This window comes from Babylonia areolata, chromosome 6, assembly GCF_041734735.1.
Source record: "Babylonia areolata isolate BAREFJ2019XMU chromosome 6, ASM4173473v1, whole genome shotgun sequence".
Taxonomy (NCBI): domain Eukaryota; kingdom Metazoa; phylum Mollusca; class Gastropoda; order Neogastropoda; family Buccinidae; genus Babylonia; species Babylonia areolata.
The window spans coordinates 43462594-43488960 of NC_134881.1; the positions used below are offsets into that span (position 1 = coordinate 43462594).

At 47.8% G+C, this 26367-nt stretch overlaps 1 protein-coding gene across 4 annotated transcripts in view; it reads right to left on the reverse strand.

The window, feature by feature from the left end:
- LOC143283053 (protein kinase C-binding protein NELL1-like) overlaps window positions 1-26367 on the reverse strand; it is a 273814-nt gene that overhangs the window by 4234 nt on the left and 243213 nt on the right. For all 4 annotated transcript variants that reach the window (XM_076589063.1, XM_076589065.1, XM_076589064.1 and 1 more), the window contains 7 exons: window positions 13814-13936; window positions 12477-12572; window positions 11352-11492; window positions 9234-9350; window positions 8869-8951; window positions 6975-7145; window positions 2678-2917 (listed from right to left, as the gene is read on the reverse strand). In XM_076589063.1, the coding sequence (XP_076445178.1) occupies window positions 2678-2917; window positions 6975-7145; window positions 8869-8951; window positions 9234-9350; window positions 11352-11492; window positions 12477-12572; window positions 13814-13936 (971 nt within the window). The remainder of the gene's footprint in view (window positions 1-2677; window positions 2918-6974; window positions 7146-8868; window positions 8952-9233; window positions 9351-11351; window positions 11493-12476; window positions 12573-13813; window positions 13937-26367) is intronic.

The window sequence follows — 26367 nt, forward strand, 5'->3', positions numbered from 1 at the left end:
CCACTGCCACACCCATCCCCACTTACTGAAACCACCCCACTGCCACAACCACCCCCACCTCCTGAAACCACCCCACTGCCACACCCATCCCCACTTACTGAAACCACCCCACTGCCACAACCACCCCCACCTCCTGAAACCACCCCACTGCCACACCCATCCCCACTTACTGAAACCACCCCTTGCCACACCCATCCCCACTTACTGAAACCACCCCACTGCCACACCCATCCCCACTTACTGAAACCACCCCACTGCCACACCCATCCCCACTTACTGAAACCACCCCACTGCCACACCCATCCCCACCTCCTGAAACCACCCCACTGCCACACCCATCCCCACTTACTGAAACCACCCCACTGCCACACCCATCCCCACTTACTGAAACCACCCCTTGCCACAACCATCCCCACTTACTGAAACCACCCCACTGCCACACCCATCCCCACTTACTGAAACCACCCCTTGCCACACCCATCTCCACCTCCTGAAACCACCCCACTGCCACACCCATCCCCACTTACTGAAACCACCCCTTGCCACAACCACCCCCACTTACTGAAACCACCCCACTGCCACACCCATCCTCATTTACTGAAACCACCCCACTGCCACAACCATCCCCATTTACTGAAACCACCCCTTGCCACAACCATCCCCATTTACTGAAACCACCCCACTGCCACAACCACCCCCACCTCCTGAAACCACCCCACTGCCACAACCATCCCCACTTACTGAAACCACCCCACTGCCACACCCATCCCCACTTACTGAAACCACCCCACTGCCACACCCATCCCCACTTACTGAAACCACCCCACTAACCATCCCCACCTCCTGAAACCACCCCTTGCCACACCCATCCCCACTTCTGAAACAATCCTTGCCACCTCCACTTCCTGACCCCCCCTTCCACACCCACCTCCACTTCCTGAACCTCCCTTCCACACCCACCCTCACTTCCTGAACCCCCCCCCCCCTGCCACACCCACCCTCACTTCCTGAACCCCCCTTCCACACCCACCCTCACTTCCTGAACCCCCCTTCCACACCCACCCTCACTTCCTGAACCTCCCTTCCACATCCACCCTCACTTCCTGAACCCCCCTTCCACACCCACCCTCACTTCCTGAACCTCCCTTCCACATCCACCCTCACTTCCTGAACCCCCCTTCCACACCCACCCTCACTTCCTGAACCCCCCTTCCACACCCACCCTCACTTCCTGAACCCCCCCCCCCTGCCACACCCACCCTCACTTCCTGAACCCCCCTTCCACACCCACCCTCACTTCCTGAACCCCCTTCCACACCCACCCTCACTTCCTGAACCCCCCCCCCCTGCCACATCCACCCTCACGTCCTGAACCCCTCTTCCACACCCACCCTCACTTCCTGAACCCCCCCCTTCCACACCCACCCTCACTTCCTGAACCCCCCTTCCACACCCACCCTCACTTCCTGAACCTCCCTTCCACATCCATCCTCACTTCCTGAACCCCCCCCCTGCCACACCCACCCTCACTTCCTGAACCTCCTGCCACACCCACCCTCACTTCCTGAACCTCCCTTCCACACCCACCCTCACTTCCTGAACCCCCCTTCCACACCCACCCTCACTTCCTGAACCTCCCTTCCACACCCACCCTCACTTCCTGAACCCCCCTTCCACACCCACCTTCACTTCTTGAACCCCCCTTCCACACCCACCTTCACTTCCTGAACCCCCCTGCCACACCCACCCTCACTTCCTGAACCCCCCTGCCACACCCACCCTCACTTCCTGAACCCCCCTTCCACACCCACCCTCACTTCCTGACACCCCCTTCCACACACCCCCTCACTTTGTGAACCTCCCTTCCACATCCACCCTCACTTCCTGACACCACACCCTAGCATACCTGTCTCCCATTTCCTGAAACCACTACCTACCACACACCCACCCCTGCTGCTTGAACCCCCCTTCCACAACCTTCCGCACTTCTTGAACCCCCCTTCCACACCAACTGTCACTTCACGAACCCCCCTTCCACAACCTTCCGCACTTCTTGAACCACACCAACTGTCACTTCATGAACCCCCCTTCCACAACCTTCCCCACTTCCTGAACCCCCCTTCCACACCAACCGTCACTTCACGAACCCCCCTTCCACAACCTTCCCCACTTCCTGAACCCCCCTTCCACACCAACCGTCACTTCACAAACCCCCCTTCCACATCCACCCCTACTTCTTGAACCCCCCTTTCACACCCATCCTCACTTCCTGAACCCCCCTTCCACACCAACTGTCACTTCACGAACCGCCCTTCCACACCAACCGTCACTTCACGAACCCACCTTCCACATCCACCCCCACTTCTTGAACCACCCTTTCACACCAACCGTCACTTCACGAACCCCCCTTCCACACCAACCGTCACTTCACAAACACCCCTTCCACACCAACGGTCACTTCACGAACCCCCCTTCCACACCAACCGTCACTTCACAAACCCCCCTTCCACACCAACCCTCACTTCACAAACCCCCCTTCCACAACCTCCCCCTAACATATCCCCCTCCCCACTGACACCACCCTCTGCCACACACCCCCACTTCCTGAACCCCCCCCCCCCCCCCCGCCCCCGCCCCCTCCGACTCCCATATCCCTCCCCCCCGCCCACACACTCGCCTTGCATTCACAGCTGGTGCAGGGGTCGGCCTCCAGGACCCAGGAGTCCCCGTGGCCGTAGGTGTGTCCCAGGTACATGCAGGTCTGGCTGGACAACTCGCGGCCCCCTGCCTGCAGCAGCAGGGGGTTGGAGCAGGGGTTCGACTCCACACAGCGGGGGCAGCAGTCGCCGGGCTCCTGCACCGCGTTCTGACAAGTCAGCTGGGGACAGTCCAGGGGCCAGCAGTCCGTCTCTCCGTGCTGCAACACCACCATGTGTCAGGGGTGAGTGGGGGTGTGGGGGGGCCTCTGCTTTTCTACACTGCTTCTGTGCTGACGTGCTCTCGTCCGTCTCTTGTGTTTATCACAGATAATTTTTTTGCACACGTGCAAGAACCCATGGCAGCAACAACACCAAGCATCAGGGGTGATGGCAGTGCTGTGTGTGGGAGGGGCCTCTGCTTTTCTACACCGCTTCCGTGCTGACATGCTCTCATCACTCTCTTGTGTTTATATCGTAATGATATTAGCAAATGTAAAAGAACCCATGGCAGCAGAAGGGTTGTCCCTGGCCAAATTCTGTGGAAAAATCCACTTTGACAGGAGAAACAAATACACCTGCAGGCAGAGAGAGAGAAAAAAGGTTGCACTGCACTGCAGTGATGCCCTCCCCCTGGGGGAAAGCAGGCTGAATTTCAGAAAGGAGAAATCAGTTGTGACTAAAGGGTAATACAGTTTCAGTCGTCAGTTTCTGAAAGAGGCGTCGCCGCGTTCAGACCAATCCATATCTGTTAGGCAGATGCTTGACAGCAGCATAACCAAATGCGCTAGTCAGGTCATGGGTGCATGCATATATATGACACACCAGTTAGAGTGGATTTTTACAGAATTTTGCCAGAGAACAACACTTGTCTTTCCAAACATGGGAGAAAGGGCAAGAGGAGGATTTGCACCCAGACCCCCACAGACACAGTACTGGCAGGTAAGCATGTTAACCACTTGGCCACCTTGCTCTTGAAAGAGTAATACAATACAATATGATATTCACATCCCATAGCCTTCTAGTCATCAGACACTCACTATGTCCAGGGCTCAGCATACGAAAGCAGGGCCCAATCTTCTATCGCTGTATAAACCATCAACTGAGGTCCCCATTCATACCAACTTAAGTCCCCATTCACGCCTAACCATCACCACCTGAGGTCCCCATTCATACCAACTTAAGTCCCCATTCATACCTAACCATCACCACCTGAAGTCCCCATTCATACCTAACCATCACCACCTGAGGTCCCCATTCATACCTAACCATCGCCACCTGAAGTCCCCATTCATACCTAACCATCACCACCTGAAGTCCCCATTCATACCTAACCATCACCACCTGAAGTCCCCATTCATATCTAACCATCACCACCTGAAGTCCCCATTCATATCTAACCATCACCACCTGAAGTCCCCATTCATACCTAACCATCACCACCTGAAGTCCCCATTCATACCTAACCATCACCACCTGAAGTCCCCATTCATATCTAACCATCACCACCTGAAGTCCCCATTCATACCTAACCATCACCAACTGAGGTCCTCATTCATAGCAACTGAGGTCCTCATTCATACCTAACCATCACCACCTGAGGTCCCCATTCATACCTAACCATCACCACCTGAGGTCCTCATTCATAGCAACTGAGGTCCTCATTCATACCTAACCATCACCACCTGAGGTCCTCATTCATACCTAACCATCACCACCTGAGGTCCCCATTCATACCTAACCATCACCACCTGAGGTCCCCATTCACACCTGGGTGGATTGAGGTAAGTCGGAGTAAAGTGCCTTCCAAGAACACAACGCTATGTTGAAACAGGTCCTCGAACCCTAGTCACTGGTAAACGCTGGATCAGAAGTCCAAAGCCCAAATTTGCCACTGTACATCTACAGCAGTAGTAGTATCTAAAAAAAAAACAAAAAAACCCCCAAAAAACAACAAACCCAAACACCACCAAATTTTGATTTATATAACTGGATTTTCAAAAGGCATTCTAAATGTATATGGAAGCTATCATGGTTTACAGCTTTAAATCAAATTTTCATTACTGCTAATTTCATTTTCAAAAAGACAATGTTCCAGATTCAAATAATACATCAGTTTTATTTCTGGGAATATAGTATTATTGTGCTAGTTTTATCTAAAAATATATGAACTTTGCAGTTCAACAACACATAGAATACACCACTACACCAAACAGGACTGACAAACATCAAACCCAGCTCCACAACACCAAACTGGGATGCTCAGATGGAAACAAGTTGCCTCCAGGGAGTTAACTATTCAATATGCACATAGTGACAGAATTGCCTCCCTTAGGGTGTTGGAGCCTCATCTCCAGCCTTGCAGCCCTGGCACACTGACCAGAAGAGGTCAGCTGACGGTTAGGTATGTTGTCCACTACAGTTCCTTGAACAGCCAGCTTTCTGCCCCTGGCGCTAAGGCTTTTATTGCAAGCCAGACAGAGGCGTGCGAGACTCACCATGTACTAAAAGGTGCACAACAGCCTTGTACACGTTGATTCCAAATATCTCCCCTCTGTCAGCCGCCTCAGCCACATAACTAGAAAGTCACACCCCCTGGAATACGACATTGCATCCAACAGGACACAGTACCGGCAGATGACATTCTTTCCAAGAATCATCCTGGAATGGAACAACTTGCCCACTGAAGCTGCCACTGCGCCATCTCTGGCAGCCTTCCAGGCCAGGGTGGCAAACCTCTGACCAGCTCCAAACAACAGCAAACTACCCCCCCCATCCTGCCCACACTCCCTCCCCACAAATCCTCCTTATCCTGTTAAACTTAGAACTAATTAAAACAGCCCACTCGGAACCACCCTCCGGAAAAGAATTTGTGTAGCAGATACATAGACTTTTTCGATGTTGGCTACCCATCCAAAAGAAGAAGAAGAACAAAGACCTGTTAGGTTTAAGGTCCCATATAGCGTTTTGCAGCCATATGGGTAGTAAATTCACATCCAGGGCTTAGTAAATGAAAGTGTGGCCCAATCCTCTACTTCTGCTGTAAGATTGTACCAATTCACACCTGGGTAGAGTGAGGAAAATGTGATATAGTGCCCTTCCCAAGGATAAAACCATGCTGGAACGTAGCCTCAAACGCTGATCAGTAAAGACCTGCAGTGTTGGGAAACGACAAATGGGTGACAGGGTGACTGTAGACAGTGAAGTCAAGGGGGATCCAGTGCTGAGCTTCTGGCCGCCTCCTCACTGGTGAAGAAAACAAGGTCTGAGCAACTTCTTCTTCTGCGTTCACTCGTATGCACACGAGTGGGCTTTTACGTGTATGACCGTTTTTACCCCACCATGTAGGCAGCCATACTCCGTTTTCGGGGGTGTGCATGCTGGGTATGTTCTTGTTTCCATAACCCACCGAACGCTGACATGGATTACAGGATCTTTAACGTGCGTATTTGATGTTCTGCTTGCATATACACACGAAGGGGGTTCAGGCACTGGCAGGTCTGCACATATGTTGACCTGGGAGATCGGAAAAATCTCCCCCTTTACCCACCAGGCGCCGTCACCGTGATTTGAACCCGGGACCCTCAGATTGACAGTCCAGCGCTTTAACCACTCGGCTATTGCACCCGTCGGTCTGAGCGACAGATTTCTTGTGAATACATGAAGTGTCTTCCTCCTCCTCCAGTTAGCTGTGAGGACTTCATTTCTGTCAGTCACACAGTATTCCACATGGATAAAATACTGTTGAGAAAACAGGACGTGCATTTTCAAATATATGTACAAGTAAAAACTACGAAGAAACAAAACAATTTGATAAGTAATTTGATTGTGAAGTCAAGAAGTTTCACCTTCCCAACCTTACTAAAGGTTCTACCGCTTTAACTTTGCCGTACCTCACCTTTGTTTGTTGGTTTTTTTGGTTTGTTTTTTTACTATTTTGTGTGTGCCAAACCACGGGAGTTGAAAATGGACCCATGTTTCTATTTAAGAAAACCCTCACATGCTGTACACCATGGGTGATTATTCACCAAAATCTGATCATGCCGTGAAACTGACAGGGCATTCACTATGGGTGGAAAATAACCCATGACTTTCATGTGACTCAGAATTAACACCCACATTTCTGTTAAGCGGTACTGGGACCCAGCACGCAAACGTTTCAATGTCACCAAAAAAAAAAAAGAAAAGAAAAACCAACCCCAACCCCCGCTCGCCCCCCCCCCCCCCCCCCCCAAAAAAAAATGAGGCAGTGAGTGTGGTAGTGACTGACTGACTGACCAGGCATTCACAGAGCTGACACTGGTAGAGCCAGCTCTCGCCATGCTGCATGGCCACGGAGAACTCCTGGTGCGGGCAGGAGGTGGAGGCGTCGCAGCGCGGGCAGCACTCCAGGTCCACGTCGTCCGCCGTGCAGTCGCACAGCATACGGTGACATGACGCCACACCTTGCTGTAACAGGTTTGTTTGACATGTGTACGCAGGGACACGATGCCATGCCTAGCTGTAACACGTTTGTTTGACACACATGTACACAGTGACAGCATGCGGTGACATGATGCCACCCTAGCTGTAACATGTTTGATACACAGTGACACGATGCCACCCCTAGCTGTAACATGTTTGATACACAGTGACATGTCACCACCTCTAGCTGTAACATGTTTGATACACAGTGACACAATGCCACCCCTAGCTGTAACATGTTTGATACACAGTGACATGACGCCACCTCTAGCTGTAACATGTTTGATACACAGTGACACGACGCCACCTCTAGCTGTAACATGTTTGATACACAGTGACACGACGCCACCTCTAGCTGTAACATGTTTGATACACAGTGACACAATGCCACCCCTAGCTGTAACATGTTTGATACACAGTGACACGATGCCACCCCTAGCTGTAACATGTTTGATACACAGTGACACGACGCCACCTCTAGCTGTAACATGTTTGATACACAGTGACACAACGCCAGCTCTAGCTGTAACATGTTTGATACACAGTGACACAATGCCACCCCTAGCTGTAACATGTTTGATATACAGTGACACAATGCCACCTCAAGCTGTAACATGTTTGATACACAGTGACATGTCGCCACCTCTAGCTGTAACATGTTTGATACACAGTGACACGATGCCACCCCTAGCTGTAACATGTTTGATACACAGTGACACGACGCCACCTCTAGCTGTAACATGTTTGATACACAGTGACATGTCGCCACCTCTAGCTGTAACATGTTTGATACACAGTGACACGACGCCACCTCTAGCTGTAACATGTTTGATACACAGTGACACGATGCCACCTCTAGCTGCAACATGTTTGATACACAGTGACATGTCGCCACCTCTAGCTGTAACATGTTTGATACACAGTGACACAATGCCACCCCTAGCTGTAACATGTTTGATACACAGTGACACAATGCCACCCCTAGCTGTAACATGTTTGATACACAGTGACACGATGCCACCCCTAGCTGTAACATGCTTGATACACAGTGACATGACGCCACCTCTAGCTGTAACATGTTTGATACACAGTGACACGACGCCACCCCTAGCTGTAACATGTTTGATACACAGTGACACGACGCCACCTCTAGCTGTAACATGTTTGATACACAGTGACACGACGCCACCCCTAGCTGTAACATGTTTGATACACAGTGACACGACGCCACCTCTAGCTGTAACATGTTTGATACACAGTGATATGATGCCACCCCTAGATGTAACATGTTGACTGACACATGTACACACTGACATGTTGCCACCCATAGCTGTAACATTGACACACATATACAGTGACGAGCTGCCACCCCAAGTTGTTACAATGTTAATCGACATGTACACAGTGACATGTTGCCATTTCTAGCTGTAACAGGTTTGACACACATGTAGACAGTGACAATGTGGTGACATGCCACCACCCTCGACTGTTAGCAGAAAGTAACACTTCTGTGGTGTATATATGTATATATATAAATATAAAAAACCCCAGTGATTTCTAAACAACAACTCAGCCATGACATAAGACTTCCATATAGGAGTATTACAAGCCAACTGTCTGGAAATAGATGCTTCATGAAAAATGTTTCTAGTTTTGTTTCACAATTTCTTACGCACGCACACACACACACACACACACAGTGACTGACCTCACATGTACAGTTCATACATTTGTCCACTGAAGACAGCCAGTGGCTTCCATTCTTATGCTCTGCTCCTTGAAAAATGCAACCTGTAAAAAAAGTCACTGATGAACAGTTTTCTCTCCTTCACAGACAATGATTTTTAAGTTCAATCGAAAGTGCCCTCAAGCGTTGTGTATATATATATGAAAGTGCTCATAATAATAATAAACTTAATGTAACTGTCAAGATCAAAGTTCCATGTAGCTTTTAGATGCAGAATAGATAAACAGTTAATAGCTGGTTTTTAAATCAATTGTAACTGCCGTCAATGAGCGATTACTAAACCTTGTGCATTATTATTTGTCTCGGGACAAACCAAGGGAACATACTGTGCAGGCAGTTGTCTCTGACGCCACACTGGCAGGAGTAGCCTCCCTCTTTGTTGACGCAGCGGGTGCTGGGGTGACAGGTGTGGCCCTCCCCCTCCCCCGCACACTCGTTCACGTCTGTACACATCACAACACATATCATTCATGTACCTATACTGTGTTTATCTGTTCACACCACGACACACAAGTCATTCATGTATACGTACGTACCTACACTGTGTTTATCTGTACACACCACAACACAACTGAAAAATCATTCATGTACTTACACTGTGTTAATCTGCAACACACCACGACACACATATAATTTATGTGCGTATACTGTGTTTATCTGTACACACCACAACACACATAGGCATATAATTCACGTGCGTACACTTTTTATCTGTACACACCACGACACACGTTGGCCTATAATTCATGTACGTAAAATGTGTTAATTTGTATGTATACATTACGACATAATGTATATTCACTGCCAATACTTTAATCTGTGTACACACCACGGCACACATTTAATTCATGTACATACACTGTTTATATATACACACCACGACTGACACACGTTAGCCTATAATTCAAGCGCGCATACGGTGTTTATCTGTACGCACCACAACACACGTACAGTACATACACTATGTTTATCTGAACACACAACGACACACTTGGCCTATAATTCGTGTACATCAAATGTGTTAATGTGTACACACTACGACACGTAATTTATTTATGTTCATTTCGTTTATCTCGATTCTGAACCCCTCCCCACTTTCCCGAGAGTCACGTGCCAAACATCCACATTCCTGACAGCGGTGTTGTTTGCACTTCCATTAAGTATTTTTGTTTCACTTTCGTGTTTAACAGCAGAGGTTAGAATATGAGTTTAACCCGTCAGATGGTGGTGGTACTGAGTCGTTGCAGTAGTAGTAGTTGCATTTATCATACGCGGAAACGGCGGACAGCAACTACAATGTGTTTGTAGTCCTCTTCTTGTTTCACCTTTGACATAGTACTGATTATATACACCCCTCCCCCCCCCCCCCGCCCCCTTCTCTCTCTGTCTCTTTCCGTCCCTCTCTCTTTCTCTCGCACTCTTCTGTCTGCTAATCTGTGTGTGTATGTGGACGTGCATGTTCTTCATCATGCATGGCCATCTGCATTAACATCACCTCCCCCCCCCCCCCTCCAGTTTTCATCCTTCTTCAAATAGGAACATGAGGGGGAGCAAAGACAGACTGGAAGAACAGGTCACGCTAAAACCTTAATCCTTAAGCAAAAAACTTGAACGTTTTAAGTTCTGTGGGAAGGACAGGTCACGCTAAAACCTTAATCCTTAGCAAAAAACCCTTACATTTTGAGTTCTGTTGGAAGGACAGGTCACGCTAAAACCTTAATCCTTAAGCAAAAAACTTGAACGTTTTGAGTTCTGTTGGAAGGACAGGTCACGCCTAAAACCTTAATCCTTGAGCAAAAAACGTTTTGAGTTCTGTTGGAAGGACAGGTCACGCTAAAACCTTAATCCTTAAGCAAAAGAATTGAACGTTTTGAGTTCTGTTGGAAGGACAGGTCACGCCTAAAACCTTAATCCTTGAGCAAAAAACGTTTTGAGTTCTGTTGGAAGGACAGGTCACGCTAAAACCGTAATCCTTAAGCAAAAAGCTTGAACGTTTTGAGTTTTGTTGGAAGGAGAGGTCACGCAAAAACCTTAATCCTTGAGCAAAAAACTTGAACGTTTTGAGTTCTGTTGGAAGGACAGGTCACGCTAAAACCTTAATCCTTAGCAAAAAACTTGAACGTTTTGAGTTCTGTTGGGAGGACAGGTTACGCTAAAACCTTAATCCTTAAGCAAAACCTTTTGAGTTCTGTTGGAAGACAGGTCACACCTAAAACCTTAATCCTTAAGCAAAAACCTGAACGTTTTGAGTTCTGTTGGAAGGACAGGTCACACCTAAAACCTTAATCCTTGAGCAAAAAACGTTTTGAGTTCTGTTGGAAGGACAGGTCACGCTAAAATCTTAATCCTTGGGGGCGAAAAAAAAACCCAGAAAGGAAAAAAAGTTCTGAGTTCTCTCGAGAGGAGCGTCGTGGTGTGTGGTGGCAGCATCGTGCAGTGCTCACCGAGGCAGAGGCTGCCGTAGTGGTTGTCGGGCCAGATGGAGTGGAACCCTTGCAGGCAATCACAGTGGTACCAGCCTGGCTCGTTGATACACACCGAGTTGCCCCGGCACGACGACACGCCCAGCGCACATTCGTCTATGTCTGTCACACGCACACACATATACTCATCTTTGATTCCGCCCTCCATCTACCAACTCACCATTCACCCCCCTCACCCACCTTTCCTAAACGATATTCAAAATGACGTAAAAATATACACTCTAACAAAATGTGTGATGCACGCGCGCTGTCACTGAATGGGAACCAATCACTTCTAAACATTAAGGGAAAGAACCCGAAAAAATACATGAGTCGATAAACAACAATAACAAAAATTGGTCCGGTTAATTCGTCTGGACAAATATTTTGTCTGGATATTATGAGAAAGTACGTGTATCGAGTACGATGTATACGTAACCAAAACAAGTATACCAACAAACAAGTGTATAAATCTGGTAGAGACAGTTCAATCATCATCAACAGGTTATTTTGTTTTGCAGTGTTTGTTTTATGTCATGGCTACGAGCGCGCGCATTCGCATACACGGACACTCTCCCACACCCGATCTTTCGTATCTAAATATTTTAACACACACATCCACATCCACCCACCCACACATAGAGACTTATCCAAACGTTTTCTCACACACACACACATACACGCTGTGTCCAGGACCATTATTTAATTTTCCTGTCGCCCAGGCTTGGAAAGGGACCAGAAAATTTGCGGCGAGAACTTTGACAGCAAACAGGCTGATGATTGAATATAGCGTTACTAACATAACATCTTTCTCGGCCACTGGAGACTGTGGCTCAAACACACATATATTAGCCTACCCGTTCTCAATGGTGAATAGCTAGCTGTTACAAAGTCTTTGAAAAAGGGAAAAAAAGAATGTGGACTTGAACTGAATCGCGCGCCGACACACGTGGTTAGAGAGTCCTCAGTGTGTTTTGGTAGTGGTCATATTATCCAGTAATTGCCCCCACCGCACACACCGCACATACACTCTCCCCCCCCCCTTCCCCCCATTCGTAAACATTACACAGAAACAACCTTGCTTCACTTGGAAGCACATTTACTGACCCAGCTCACAGTTGGGGCCGATGTAACCATGACGACACTGGCAGGTGTTGGGGCCGATACACTTGCCTCCGTTCAGACAGTCCCCGTGACACTCCGCTGTAACACACACACACTCCCTGTCACGTCACTGCCATGTCACACAGGACTGTGACGTCACACCCACAGCGTGTCACAGCCACTCACTGTCATGTCATTGTGACGTCGCACAGAGATGTCTCACCCACACGTTGATAATAAATAACGTGTATGTCAAGAAACAATTTCTGAATAAGAAATACTTCTATAAACATATAAATTGTTAAACGATAGGCTCAGTTCCAAAACTACCTTGTTACCCGCGAGATATTTGACCTATATTGGCGTTTGACCATGAAAATTTCGATGAAAAACTAAAACTATATTTCCACCGTTTTTTTCTCCCAGGATGTAATGTTGTGACGATGAACTCTGACACCATCTCCACAACATGACCATGGTCAGTCACTGTAACGTGATTGATGAAGATGGCTTTCCAACACCTCTGCTGTTTACCTATTCTATTCTAAAGGGTAAAAGGGCACTTTTTTCGAGCGAAAGCAACAAATACGCACACCACAGCCATTAGATTTCAAGTGGCTACACTTTAATCATTAGTCAAATTAAATAACAGCTCAAGCGACCTGACATTATCCCTTATTTTTGTCGAAAGTTCTCTCTCGTTTATGCAGTCTATCAGTAAGTTTTTTCTATCGTTTCCTGTGTTATAGTGTTTATATGATTGGATGTATGTGACCATATGAAGCATAATTTGTGTGTGTGCATGTGTGTTCATTCCATACCTTTGTGCAAATGTTCAAAATACACAACACGAAAAAAGAAGAAGACAAAATACCCAAAGAGATGAAAGAATTAAATTAAAAAAATGTATTACATATATTTTTTAATTCACTGATTTATGTACCCTTTCTTTTTTTGTGTACTTGTGTATGTTATGCTTTACTGTAATGTTTCTCTGTGTGTTTTTGGTTCAGAATTTAAAAAAAGAAAAGAAAAATCAAACGACACGTGTAACGTAGACACTGACGGTCAACAATTGTTTGCAAAAGATCAAGACCTGACCAGAGCGCTGGGTTTACGCATTGGTCAGGCGTCTGACCCTCCCCCCTTCCCCTCCCCTTCCCTCACGCTCCCTCTGTTTAAAAAAAAAAAGAAGAAAAAAGTATTTATTTATACAGCAGACATGGTGTTGCGTGTATGGCGGCGGATCACTCGGCACGCATTTGACGCCGCCTTTGCACGGAAGCAACAGACAGAGACAGACACAAAGAACACACAGAGGGACAGGGTTGTGGACTGACGTGCGCACGTGAAGCCATCGCCCGCGTAGCCGTGTTGACAGCGGCATCTGTAGGTGCCCTCCATGTTGATGCACTCCGCGTCCGGGTGACAGTCATGGCTGCCCTCGCTGCACTCGTCAAAGTCTGAAAACACCACCAGGACCACTGTCGAATCGGGATGACATCATGACTACAATGTATTCTCTAAACATATCACCCACACCATGCGTACGCAGTGATGACAACATCTTTGCTGCTGTTGTCTATTGTCCGTTCAGCGTGGCAACGTCTGTCAGACGGAAAAGGGTGAAAGGAACACAGCATACTTGTGAATTTCTCATGTAATTTGCATCGTCATTTGAACTCCACACGCACAGACACACACGCATGCATTCAATCGGACAACTTCATTCTCACGCGCTCAAACTCGCGCAAAGTCGCGAGCGCCATGCCGCATCCATCTGCATCCACCCAAACCCTCCTTGTATTTTCTCACGTTCGTGCAGACACAGTCACAGACACATAGATGCAAGAGGTATATCTTCGAAACAAATTGCTAGAAAGTTAATTATTGCTGTCACAAATGATCCCCCCCCCCCTTCTTTTTTTTGCATTTCTGTATTGCTTTCATAATGAATCTCAATGTGTACTGTTCCGCCCCCTCATGTCTGAATACACTGTGATCTGGGTATCTGATGCTTTAAGCAAGACACGTGGATGAGGAGCGAGGTTTCACTCTTCGCAGTGAATTAATCTGTTAAAAAAAACAAAAACGGGGGGGGGGGGGGGGGGGTGCAGTGCCTCTGAGACCAGCCATGACGTTATTGGGTTTGTTCAAACACGGTTGAATTGTATCACTGAAAACTGAGGGTGGCCGAAAAACTGAGGGCGAAAACTAGGTGAGCGTGATCAAAATTGTAATTTTCTGTGGATGCCATGCCAATGCTAAAAAAAAAAAATCAAAAAAAATCCTCGTCTTTTTTTTTTTTATTGAAATTTTTTCTTTATCAGGAAACGTGCCAATACCTTTTTTTCTTTTGGAAATAGTAAAGTGTTCTTGTATCTTGTACGGGGAGCTGGATGGGGGATGAAGGGTGGTGGTGGTGGTGGAGGAGGCTTTAGAACTACGATACCTCATCCTCAGAACTCGCCCTTTCAGGGCACAGTCCCAATCTCTTCCCACAGTCCGGATCTTGGACAAAGGCCCTGCCCCTCACCCCCACACTGACCCAGGAAACATGCAGCTGGAACGTGAAGCTATCGGACCACATCAGTGTCCGTTGTGAAGGCTATCACTGGAACGGCCGATTCTGTTCAGACAGACAGAGAACTCCACTCCGCTTCTGTCAGCAGTCTTCTCCCTTGCCCTACCCTTCAGTCAAGACTGTGATAAAGACTTGTACGTGGGCACCCTTGTGTGTGTGTGTGTGGTTGGTGGTGGTGGTGTGTGTGTGCGCGCGCACGCGTGTGTGTGTTACTGATCAGGTGTGTTTTCTGACATCAGTCGGAAGATTCAACAAGGCATAACGCATTGCAGCATCATTCAGTTTAAGGTGATCTCAGAAGTAAGTAACTGTACAAAATTTGGCAGCAATCCTGCAGTGAGTACGCATCCGCTCAGTTCACACACACACGCACACACACTGAGGCTGAACAATTGTTTCATCATTAGCTGCCATCATGAGTGACGAAACAGACAGAAACCCGCCAAGGTTTAAGAGGGCGAACATTAATTTCTTCCCGATCTCACACGTCAACAGTTATGTAGACTGCTCGTGCCTGAACCCACCCCCCACCCCCACCCCCAGCTCTCTACCTCCTTCCCCATGCTTCAAAGCCAGCAGACGTCTGACAACCAGACTGAAATATCTGAACTCGGCGGGAGTTGAAGCAATGTGGGTGAACATTACGGCTGATGAAAGACAGGACGTTGGGTTCTCTCCCTTCCTCAGTCTGCCTCCTTATCTTTTTGACACCCGAGTATCAAATCTGAGACTCTCACACCCTGTGACTTTCAATATTCTGTACATTCCTTTAAGATTTTTGTGGTCCACTCAAAGTCTATCTTCCGTCAATCTCTGCACTGATGCCATCGTTACCGTCCGTACAAGTGCTTCCCCCGCCTGGCCCGAAGTGTGGTGGACTTGTTTGCGCAATGGGAAAGGTGGCTGAAAGATTATAAAGGCTTATACCACTAAACAATCCCTTACACTTATGGTCCCTTTTCTTTGGCTTGTCTGTTCATACGCGATCACAGTGTGTGTGTGTGTGTTGTGTGATAGACAAGACTCTTTGTCTTGAATGGGCACTGTAGGCATCCTAATTCCATCAATGGGGCACTCTTGTCTTGGAAGGGCACTGTAGGCATCCTAATTCCATCAAAGGGACACTATTGTCTCCAAAGGGCACTGTAGGCATCCTAATTCCATCAATGGGGCACTCTTGTCTTGGAAGGGCACTGTAGGCATCCTAATTCCATCAATGGGGCACTCTTGTCTTGGAAGGGCACTGTAGGCATCCTAATTCCATCAATGGGGCACTCTTGTCTTCAAAGGGCACTGTAGGCATCCTAATTCCATCAATGGGGCACTCTTGTCTTCAAAGGGCACTGTAGGCATCCTAATTCCATCAATGGGGCACTCTTGTCTAGGAAGGGCACTGTAGGCATCCTAATTCCATCAATGGGGCACTCTTGTCTTCAAAGGGCACTGTAGGCATCCTAATTCCATCAGAGGGACACTCTTGTCTTCAAAGGGCACTGTAGGCATCCTAATTCCATCAAAGGGACACTATTGTCTCCAAAGGGCACTGTAGGCATCCTAATTCCATCAATGGGGCACTCTTGTCTTGGAAGGGCACTGTAGGCATCCTAATTCCATCAATGGGGCACTCTTGTCTTCAAAGGGCACTGTAGGCATCCTAATTCCATCAAAGGGACACTCTTGTCTTCAAAGGGCACTGTAGGCATCCTAATTCCATCAAAGGGACACTCTTGTCTTCAAAGGGCACTGTAGGCATCCTAATTCCATCAATGGGACACTCTTGTCTTGGAAGGGCACTGTAGGCATCCTAATTCCATCAAAGGGACACTCTTGTCTTGGAAGGGCACTGTCGGTATCATTTCGTCAGCGGAAGAAGAGGGAAGTACAAAATCAAAGGAGTGAGGGGTGGAGCACAGAAGGCACAGAGAAAGAGGAAGGAATGAGAGAGAGAGAGAGAAAGAAAGAAAGAGAGACAGACAGCAAGAGTGAGTGAGAGGGAGAGACAGAGAGAGAGAGAGAGAGAGCGTAGGGCCAGGCATAGGCAAATGGGTTGGGGATGGGGTAGGACTTTGCAAGGAGAAAAAAAAAAGGGAAAGTCTTATGGTTTGACCACTGTGTCCAGTCCCAACGTGTCACCCGTCAGCTCCAGTGACCACAACCGTCCAGCACCCTTCGACCGGCACACCACAGCGGGCACACTACCAGCAGTGACAGTGACCGTGCAGACTCTGTGGTGACTGGCAAGATCTCCATTTCTTCCCCTCCACTCCCCTGTGTGACTGGCGGAGCGAACGTCCTCCACTCCCTGTAGTGGACACTACTCATTCCGTCTTGAGGAGAAAACATTGTGGAGATTGCCTGGTGACTCACACCGCCCGCCCCCCCCCCCCCCACACACACACTGTCTCTCTGCAGACACACAGACCCTGACACAGGGTCCCTGGCGTGACCGCTTCAGTCCCACCTTTGCCCGACAACCCCCCCCCCCCCCGCCCGCCCCACCCCACTCCTTTAATCCAATCACCCTGGCCGCCACTCTCGTCTGGGATCCCCGATCACAACTGAGGACAGAACAAGCCTCGGTCTGCTTTGAACCATACCCTCCAATCACGCCCCCCCCCCCCCCCAATCCCCCCGATCCCCCATCCCGACTCCCCCCCCACCTCCTCCGACAGCACACACCACAATCTGGTACTGCCATCTGTTCACGTTGTGGGTCAGACAAGTTAGGTATTTATGTGTATGGACCTATAATATTGGGTCAACACTTGGCCAAATGGCCGGCCTGTAACCTTCACTCGGAGTTGAAAAGAAAAAGATGTTAAATGTCCCAAAGCCTTTTTCCCGGCCATCGGGACAATGAATTCATAATTATCAGATGTGTCCAGGGCTCAGCATGAGGAAGGCGAGCCCCACTCCACTCCCTCCACAGTTTAAACATCCCCAACGAAGTCAGGTATCCATTCCCACCCGGGTGGAGTGAGGAAAACAAAGAGTAGAAGTGTCTTTTCCAATGTCACACCACCATGCCGAAACGGGGCCTCGAACCCTGATCACTGGTGAACATCGGATCAATAAAGTCCACCGCCAAACCGACTTTGCCACGGCGTTTTCGTGCACTTCGAGTAGTCTCATTTAAAACTATATATAGCCTGGACATGTTTCCTATTAACTTTCACAACCAGTCTGTGTGACCTCCTGGCGACCTACATCGATGGTTCCCTGTGGACTGCCGACGCTGGAACTGTGACGGATGAACCAGAGTGTGGCCGTGTATGGGGAAATCTAAATGAGCGGCGTGGGAGTAATGCCACTGAAATGGTGCAGATGGTGGGGCAGCAAAAACAAAAACAAAACAACAACCCAAAAAACAAAACAAAAAACTAAAAAACTTTCACAACCAGTCGGTTTAGAGTACTAAATTCCCTCGTGCAATAAACCATGGTTTAAGAATAGCTGGGGATTTCCCTGTTACGTGTAGAAAATATGGCCCATCCTACCACCGAAAATGAATAGCAGTAGGTTTATGGATAACAGACCCAAGATCTGGTGGCATTTCAGAGACATGGGGACTCTACCTAGCTGGTGCTCAAATGTAATATTGGCGGTGAAAGGGATGATTATAACATTTTTAAAAAGCTTGGAGGTATGCAGTCAAACCCCACTTTTCCTGCACTCCATCCTTCCTTTATGCTTATGTTTCCCGTCTTTTTCTCCGAGAACGAGACACTGAAACATGATAAGATAGCCAAACGACCTTCCAGCTGGCTCTGCTGCCGTCATGACAAGTTTATAAATAAACCTAATCCCATTCGACAAGTTTGTAAATAATCAAACGTTTGGCTTGGTACACTCTACAGGGACTAGATATAGCCTACAACATGCCGAAAGGCTTTCTGCATCCCATCTTTGCAGATAATATTTTCTGCCTTACATTATTTTGTTTGTGCTGGTGATAATGTTAATGCCTAATGTTTTGTTATGGTATTTTTTATTCATCATATTCGGACACGATTTCCATCATGTTGGTTCTGCCAGTTATATATACATATATATATATATTGAACTGGAAGTGGGTTTTTTGTGTGTTTTTCCCCCAGTTGACAGGCGATTTCTTCCAGTAAGGTGCAATCCTTTTTTTTCTTATAGAATTTTCTATTAAAAAAAAAGGAAAGCCAAGCCCTTCACATAACTGGGCAACGATTCCACATGGACGGGAGTGCTGGCGCGCGCGCGCGCGCACACACACACACACACACACGCACACACACACACACACACACACGAAACAAAAAAGGACAGAGAGCGGGCGAGCGAGAGGGCGGGAGATGGTTTGGGTTTTGCCCAGCTCTTGACGACCAGCCTGAAGGAAGATGGGAAGGAAAGAGGAGCAGAGAAGGGGCATTCCAAATACGGATGTCCCTGGAGGCAAAAAACACCGGAATGTCTGTATACAACTTTGTAATGGGAACGCGGAACAAGCAGCAATCCTGGCTGCCTCTCTTAATGGTCGGGGGTCAGGGTGCAGGGTGCAGGGTACCCTCCACAGGCCAAATGTCACCAAGGCCGACTGTGCTGTCGTATAACGCGTTCCGTCGCAAATGAGAAACGAACGTACACAGAAACGCCAAGAAATAACGTCGGCAATATCCACATGCCCCCTCTTCTCCTCTGTGTGATGACCGAATGAACATCCATGCCTTGTGTGATGACCGAATGAACATCCATGCCTTGCTGTGAACACTTTTCATTCCGTCTTGAGGGGAATATTGTGGATATATTGCCAGCGCCATCCTTTCGTATCATAAGAGAGTCCACGTAACTTCTCACTGATCTGAAATTGTTTTTTTTATTTTATAGATAAGTGGTAAAGTCTAAACAGCGCGTTGACATAAGTATCCCTCCTTGGCAAGTTGAAGCGACGTAGGCCTACGTTTCTCAGCTTCAGCCAAAGAATCTTTCTCTGGCTTAAGAGATTAAGGTCTCTCATTTCCAAGCAAGGACGGGTTTTGTTGTTGTTGTTGTTTTCAGTTGGGCTGTTTCGCCATACACAGATATTCAGACAAACACAAACACGTAGATTTATACATGGAATCAGAGCATCCCCTTCACCCCCCCCCCCCCGTCCCCCCTTTTTTTAAAATGATGCCAGAACCCGTCCCTCTACAACTGAATCTGATCGTTGCAAAATCCCACAGAATATTAAGTCCATTTCCACGAAGTGTTTTCAACAGAATCTTGGACACGGTGTGTTTTCACGTTGTCGACAAGGGGAGCCCGAGACAAGCTCCAACGTATGACAAAGCCGCAGGGACACAGACCACGGCCCTCGTGAGATGCACAGACCCACGTGCACACTCGTCAGGGTGTGAAGAGAAGGTGAGGGGAGTGAGGGGGGGGGAGGGGGAGGGGGAGGGAAATGAGAGGGGGTGACAGAACACAGTCGAAAGTCAGGGTCACATCGATGACCACAAGGACTAATGAGTGACCTCCAACGTCAACCTTGCCCCACCCCCCTCTCTCCCACCCCCTACTCCCTTTCTCCAATACCCGTCCGTGGTCCTTCGTTTCGACCTCGTGATTATTAGTCCCCGTTAGTGGCGTTGATTAGGGAGAATTTCTCTGACACTTCCTTGGCTGCCGCTGGAGACATGAGTCACCGTTATTACAAGTGACGAGAGGCCGTCTGCAGTGATCTGGTAATGTCTGGTCAGTCAGCACTGCACTTCCACTCCACGCCTCCATCCGTCCAATCAGTCTGAATTGATTTGAAAAGAAAAAAACGATCTCGGTAGCTATATTTTTGTTTGTTTTTTATTTTCATTTATATGTAATACGACTGTATTAAGGCAACGAGATAAAATAAGACACACGGTAATCACCAGATCATGGTGAGAGTTGTATCACAGACAGTCTTTTTTGTATTTGTATTTGTATTTCTTTTTATCACAACAGATTTCTCTGTGTGAAATTCGGGCTGCTCTCCCCAGGGAGAGCGCGTCGCTACATTACAGACATGTGTGTACGTTTATGTGTGTGTACGTGTGTCTATACATGTGTATGTGTGTGTGCGCGCGTGCGTGTGTGTGTGTTTTTGTGTGTATTCTCTGTGTGTGTGTGTTTGTATGTACTCTCTCTCTCTCTCTCTGTCTGTCTCTCTGTATGTTGTATGTGATCGAGCTGGTGACTATGTAATTGAATTTCAGTATTGTATGGTTGTGTTCTAATGTCTGCGTTGTTCTGTTTCGTGAGAAATGTAAGCGGACTGCACCATGATGCCGATGAATGCACAAATGAAGAGGTTCGTTGTCCATCGCGACACGAAATGTCTGGCATTTCTTCGGCGGCACTATTTTCTACCATGTCAACATCAGCTGAAAATGGACCAAGCGTATCTTCCTAAATATGTCTGTATGAGTGTGTGTGTGTGTGTGTGTGTGTGTGTGTGTGTGTGTGTGTGTGTGTGTGTGTGTGTGTGTGTGTGTGTGTGTAATTGAAACCTGATTGAATGAAACAGGAAACGAATGACGAGCGCCCAAATGGCAGCCGTCAGTCTTCTTTATCCAGGCAGGCAGCCTGTTGTGCAAATGATTCCGTATTTGTAAAGCGCTTCGAGCTTGGTCTCCGACCGAAGATAGGCGCTATATAAATACTCATATCATCATCATCATAAATGTACAATTACTTTAATCGATTCTCTGTATCAACCCTCACACACACACACATACACTATACACAGCCATGTACACCATCATGTGTCGTAAAGCACTCATCTGGCGCGGAGTGGTGTGTGTAATATCAAGGGGTCGGCACAGGCGGCAGAATCAATGAACTGATCGGCATGCAATTATTGCTGTTGGCAGGAACTGCAACTGTGCTGCATTCATCAACCCCCCCCCCACCCCCCACCTCCCCATCACCCCCCACCACCATCCCACACCCCCGTTACAATGCAGCATGCCAAGACACATGGGAAGCCAACAAACAACTGGCTTTCCACTGAATGGGGAGGGGGACAGATTTGGTGGGTGTGTGTGTGTGTGGGGGGGGGGATAGACAGGAATGCACCGCCACAAAAGAAAACAGGAAAGAGCAAAGGGAGATAAGCCAACGGGCACAAACGGAACAGCCGACAGAGGGCGGCATGCAGACGCAAGGTGGGAGGGGTGGGGGGGGAGATAGGGGGGAGGGGGAGGATTGTGGGGTGAGGGGGAGGGGGTGTCTGTCTGCAGTCGGTGCAGTTTGCTTGCAGTCTTTTCTTCTTCTTCTTCTCCCTACCAACCTGCATTGTTGCCAAGATCGGAATGGCTGGCATTAACAAGATGCCTTTGAACAAGACGATTCTGTTCCCACCTCCGCTTCAAATCACTTCCTCACAAAAGATTCAGCCAGCTCACCATTTCGCAGGAAAGAAAACTGTATGCGACTGCTATAACACGACATCTGTAATATGACGTTAACTCGGCACACAACTTCTCAATGCCTCCGCGTAAGCAACCCACTGACATAAACAGGTTGTGTTTTCATGTGTGGTATTGTATAACAAAATAAATACAAATTAATGCCCGTCTCTTGGAGAGAGAGAGAGAGAGAGAGAGAGAGAGAGAGAGAGAGAGAGAACAAACAAACAAAACACACACACACTAAAAAAACACCCACCCACCCACAAAAAACAACAACCAAAAACGCCACCATCTTTCCGAGTTGTGACCCTACTGGGTGGCCATACTTTCCAGATAACATCTTCATAGCATCTCTTTAGAGAGAGGTCTTGGAGTCGCCGCAGACCGGGCAGTCTTAGTTAGTTTCAGTTTCTCGAGGTAGTGTCATTGTGTTTGGAGAAATCCATATAATTATTATTCGCCACACCACTTCTGCTTTGCAGGTTCCAGACCAGTAGCATCTCAACGCACAAAGTCGGGCCTTGAGCGCATGCGTATATTTGTATACCTAGAGAAGATTTCATCTTCAGATTTTTGCCAGAGGAAATCCCTTTTGTTGCCATAGGTTCTCTTTCAGTGCGTCAAGTGCGTGCTGCACACGGGATCCCGGTTTATTGTCTCCACCGAATGACTAGATTCTCAGTTTGACTGTTTTCCAGTCAGACTTGGAAGAAAGGGCGAGAGCTGGACTCGAACCCAAACCCTCACGGACACTGTATTGACAGATAAGCGTCTTGACCCTTCTCAGTGCCACCTCCTCATTAGTTAACAGTCAGATTTAACGTTGTCACCAACCTCAGGTGAAAATATCTGACGGGATAATCACCCCCAAAAAAAAAAACAGTGTGGAAAGCGGACCTGTCCTGTACCACATTAACACTACAACGGCACTATACCTGACACCTCATTTAGATTTACAAAAATCAATATGCAAATTAAGAAAAACAAAAACAAACTATTCTACTCGGCTATATTTCTATACACATTGAGTTAGTTAATGTTAGTGCAATTTGTGTTATCTTGAGATTAGATGCTTGTGCGTTCAGAAAACGCTTTAAATGCAGAATTATTATTAAAAAAAAACAAAAAACGTACTTACAGGAAGTTCGTAATGCACTGTGTAACCTTGCCACACACATTGTCGCCATGTACTGTCTGCCTTTTGCCCCTTCTGTTGTTTTCCCCATGTGCCCCCAAAGGATCTTTTTGGAATGAATCATGACTTGACTTGACACCACCAGAACGACACCACGTCCAGATGGGCAGCGAATGGCCGCTTTTTATTCATGTCGGATGTCCGTAATTCGGACAACAGCATTTTGAACGCGAGCACCAAGTGCACAGCGTGTTGATTGTTTCCTGTTCCAAGCTTTTGGCGCTTGATATGCTAGGCGTCCGTTTTCTTCTTTTCTGAACCGGATATGACAATGATATATAAACAGGAAAGGCTGGCGCCTCCAACAAGACAATCGCGTTATTCCTAAAAGCCAGTCTCTAGGAACTGAATGCGCATCAAATTTAAATATCTCATCCATTCTGTATAGCACCAATGTTGAGCCGGATATAAAACGAGGGAATTGGTGGATTCAAGGATTCTTGCTGATGTTGGAATCTGGCAAAACAAAACAAACAACAACAACAAAAACCAAAAAAACCCCACAAACACAACAACAACAAAACTCGACGTGGTCTGGAATGCGTTGACAGCACTGATGCACTGATCCCCCCTTATCCCCCCCAACCCCCACCCCTCCGAACTCTTTCCCTCTGCCACCATCCACCCCACACTGCCTTTCCCTAGTCACACACTTATCTCCCCCTCCCTCTCCTCCACCCCTCTTATTTTTCCCCGACATCAGCAGATGGGGGTGGACGGCCAAAGCTGACATGATGCCAGCCAGCAGACCTAATTCCGCTGTACTGCCGCTCTGTCTGCATGGGGAGGGAGGAGAGCTGTACAGGGACCTGACGAACCAAGGGGGGCGGGGGTGTGGATGTGGGTGTGGGTGTGGGTGTAGGTGTAGGTGTGGTGAGGGGGTGGAGGGGCTGGGAGGTTGGTGGTGTGGAAGTGGGAGATTGGGGTGGGGGGGTGGGGGGGGCTTAATAATTCTTCTCGCTTCTATATAAGCCGCAACCGTGTTTCTGTTTTGCTTTGTTTTGAAAACATAAAAGAATTTTTAAAAATACATACAAAAATATACAAAAAGGAAAAGGAAAAGGAAACACACACACACACACACACACACACACACACACACACACACACACACACACGAGAAAACAAGCTCCCCCCCTCCCCCGAAAAAAAAACAAAAAACACACACCGGTCTGGCCCGGCGGCTCAGTATAGGTCTTAGGTCTCAAATCTAAATACACTTATGTACATAACAAAAACAAAACAATCAAACAACACCCGTCCCCCAACCCACCCCATCACACCCACCCAAAACAGCGGACACATTTCGATTCCTAACTTCAAAGAACACTGTAAGAAATGTATAAATGAATAATACGCTAGTCGTTACAAAGTTATCTGATGATCATAATCTTTGCCTGCAACGAAACGTCCGAAGTCTTCAGCTTTATTCAACAACAGCTAAACAGAACGCAAATTTAGTTGAGCTGACAGGGGAAGTGGAAAGGTTCAGTTTCTCAAGGAGGCGTCAGTGCGTTCGGCCAAATCCATATACGCTACACCACAGCTGCTAGACAGATGCTTGACCAGCAGCGTAACCCAACGCGCTTAGGACAGAGTGCATAGTGTACATATCAGAGTGGATTTCTTCCACAGAAGTTTGCACACGGGACCTCGGTTTATCGTCTCATTCGAAGGACAAAACGCTCAGTTTGATTTTCAAGTCAAATTTGGGAGAAAGCGGGGTTTGAACTCAGACCCCCACTGAAACTGCATCAGCAGATAAGCGTCTTAATAGTTATTCTGCCGCCTTCCTGCTCAACAACTGGAGTGTTTTTTCTGTTCTTCCCCCCCCCGCCCCCCCCCCCGACCCTGAGTCAGTGGTCAATACAGAACACGACAGCATGACACAGACAGCAGCTTGGTCCACCAGAAGACCCGTCGGCACGTGAAACCAGTCACACATCAGTCTTGTTCCACTTTTCTGCCTGAAACCCCAACACTTTTAGAGAAAAACAAATCATGCACGCCCCATCATCCTCTGTCTTAACCCCCCCCCCCCCCCCACCCACTCACTTCAGCTCTCATTCAAACCGATCTCATATTACTTTCGATATTCTTACTTGTATGGTTAGCACCCCCCCACCCCCACACAACCCCCCCCCCTTCCTTTTTCAATTTTTTTTTTATAATATTTTTTTTAACCATGTTAATATCCGCCAGTCATGTTCCCACAAACGTAGCTAATCACACGTCGATGCACAAACTTGAAGTGTGTTGTCATCTTCAGTAACAATTTGACACAACAGGAAGCATTTCAATTCAACAAGTCAAACGGGATGGGAGAGAGACTACCCAAACCACGACGCCCATCACAGATGGACAGAAGAGACGTGTTCAGGAAATAATTCGTTCCGTTCTTCCAGCAGTCCTGGCCTGGGGGTGCTGACCTCAACACCAAGCTCTGAGGGACGGTAGCCGATCTTCAACGGACGTCCGAGTTTGTGACATCCCTCGGACTTCAACCCTGACTGCGTAGCTGTCGAAGGCAAAAGAAAGAAAGAAAGAAAGCTCCGTTCTTCCACCATGCATGGACTGACAACAACTCTTTTCAGATCAAGGACAACAGAGTCAGGGATCAGCTTGTCTCGTAGCGGAAGTAACCTTCCGACTGAACAGTCTCTGTGATTTGTCTCCCCTGACCGCGGCATCGGGGATTCCCAAAGTTGGAAACAA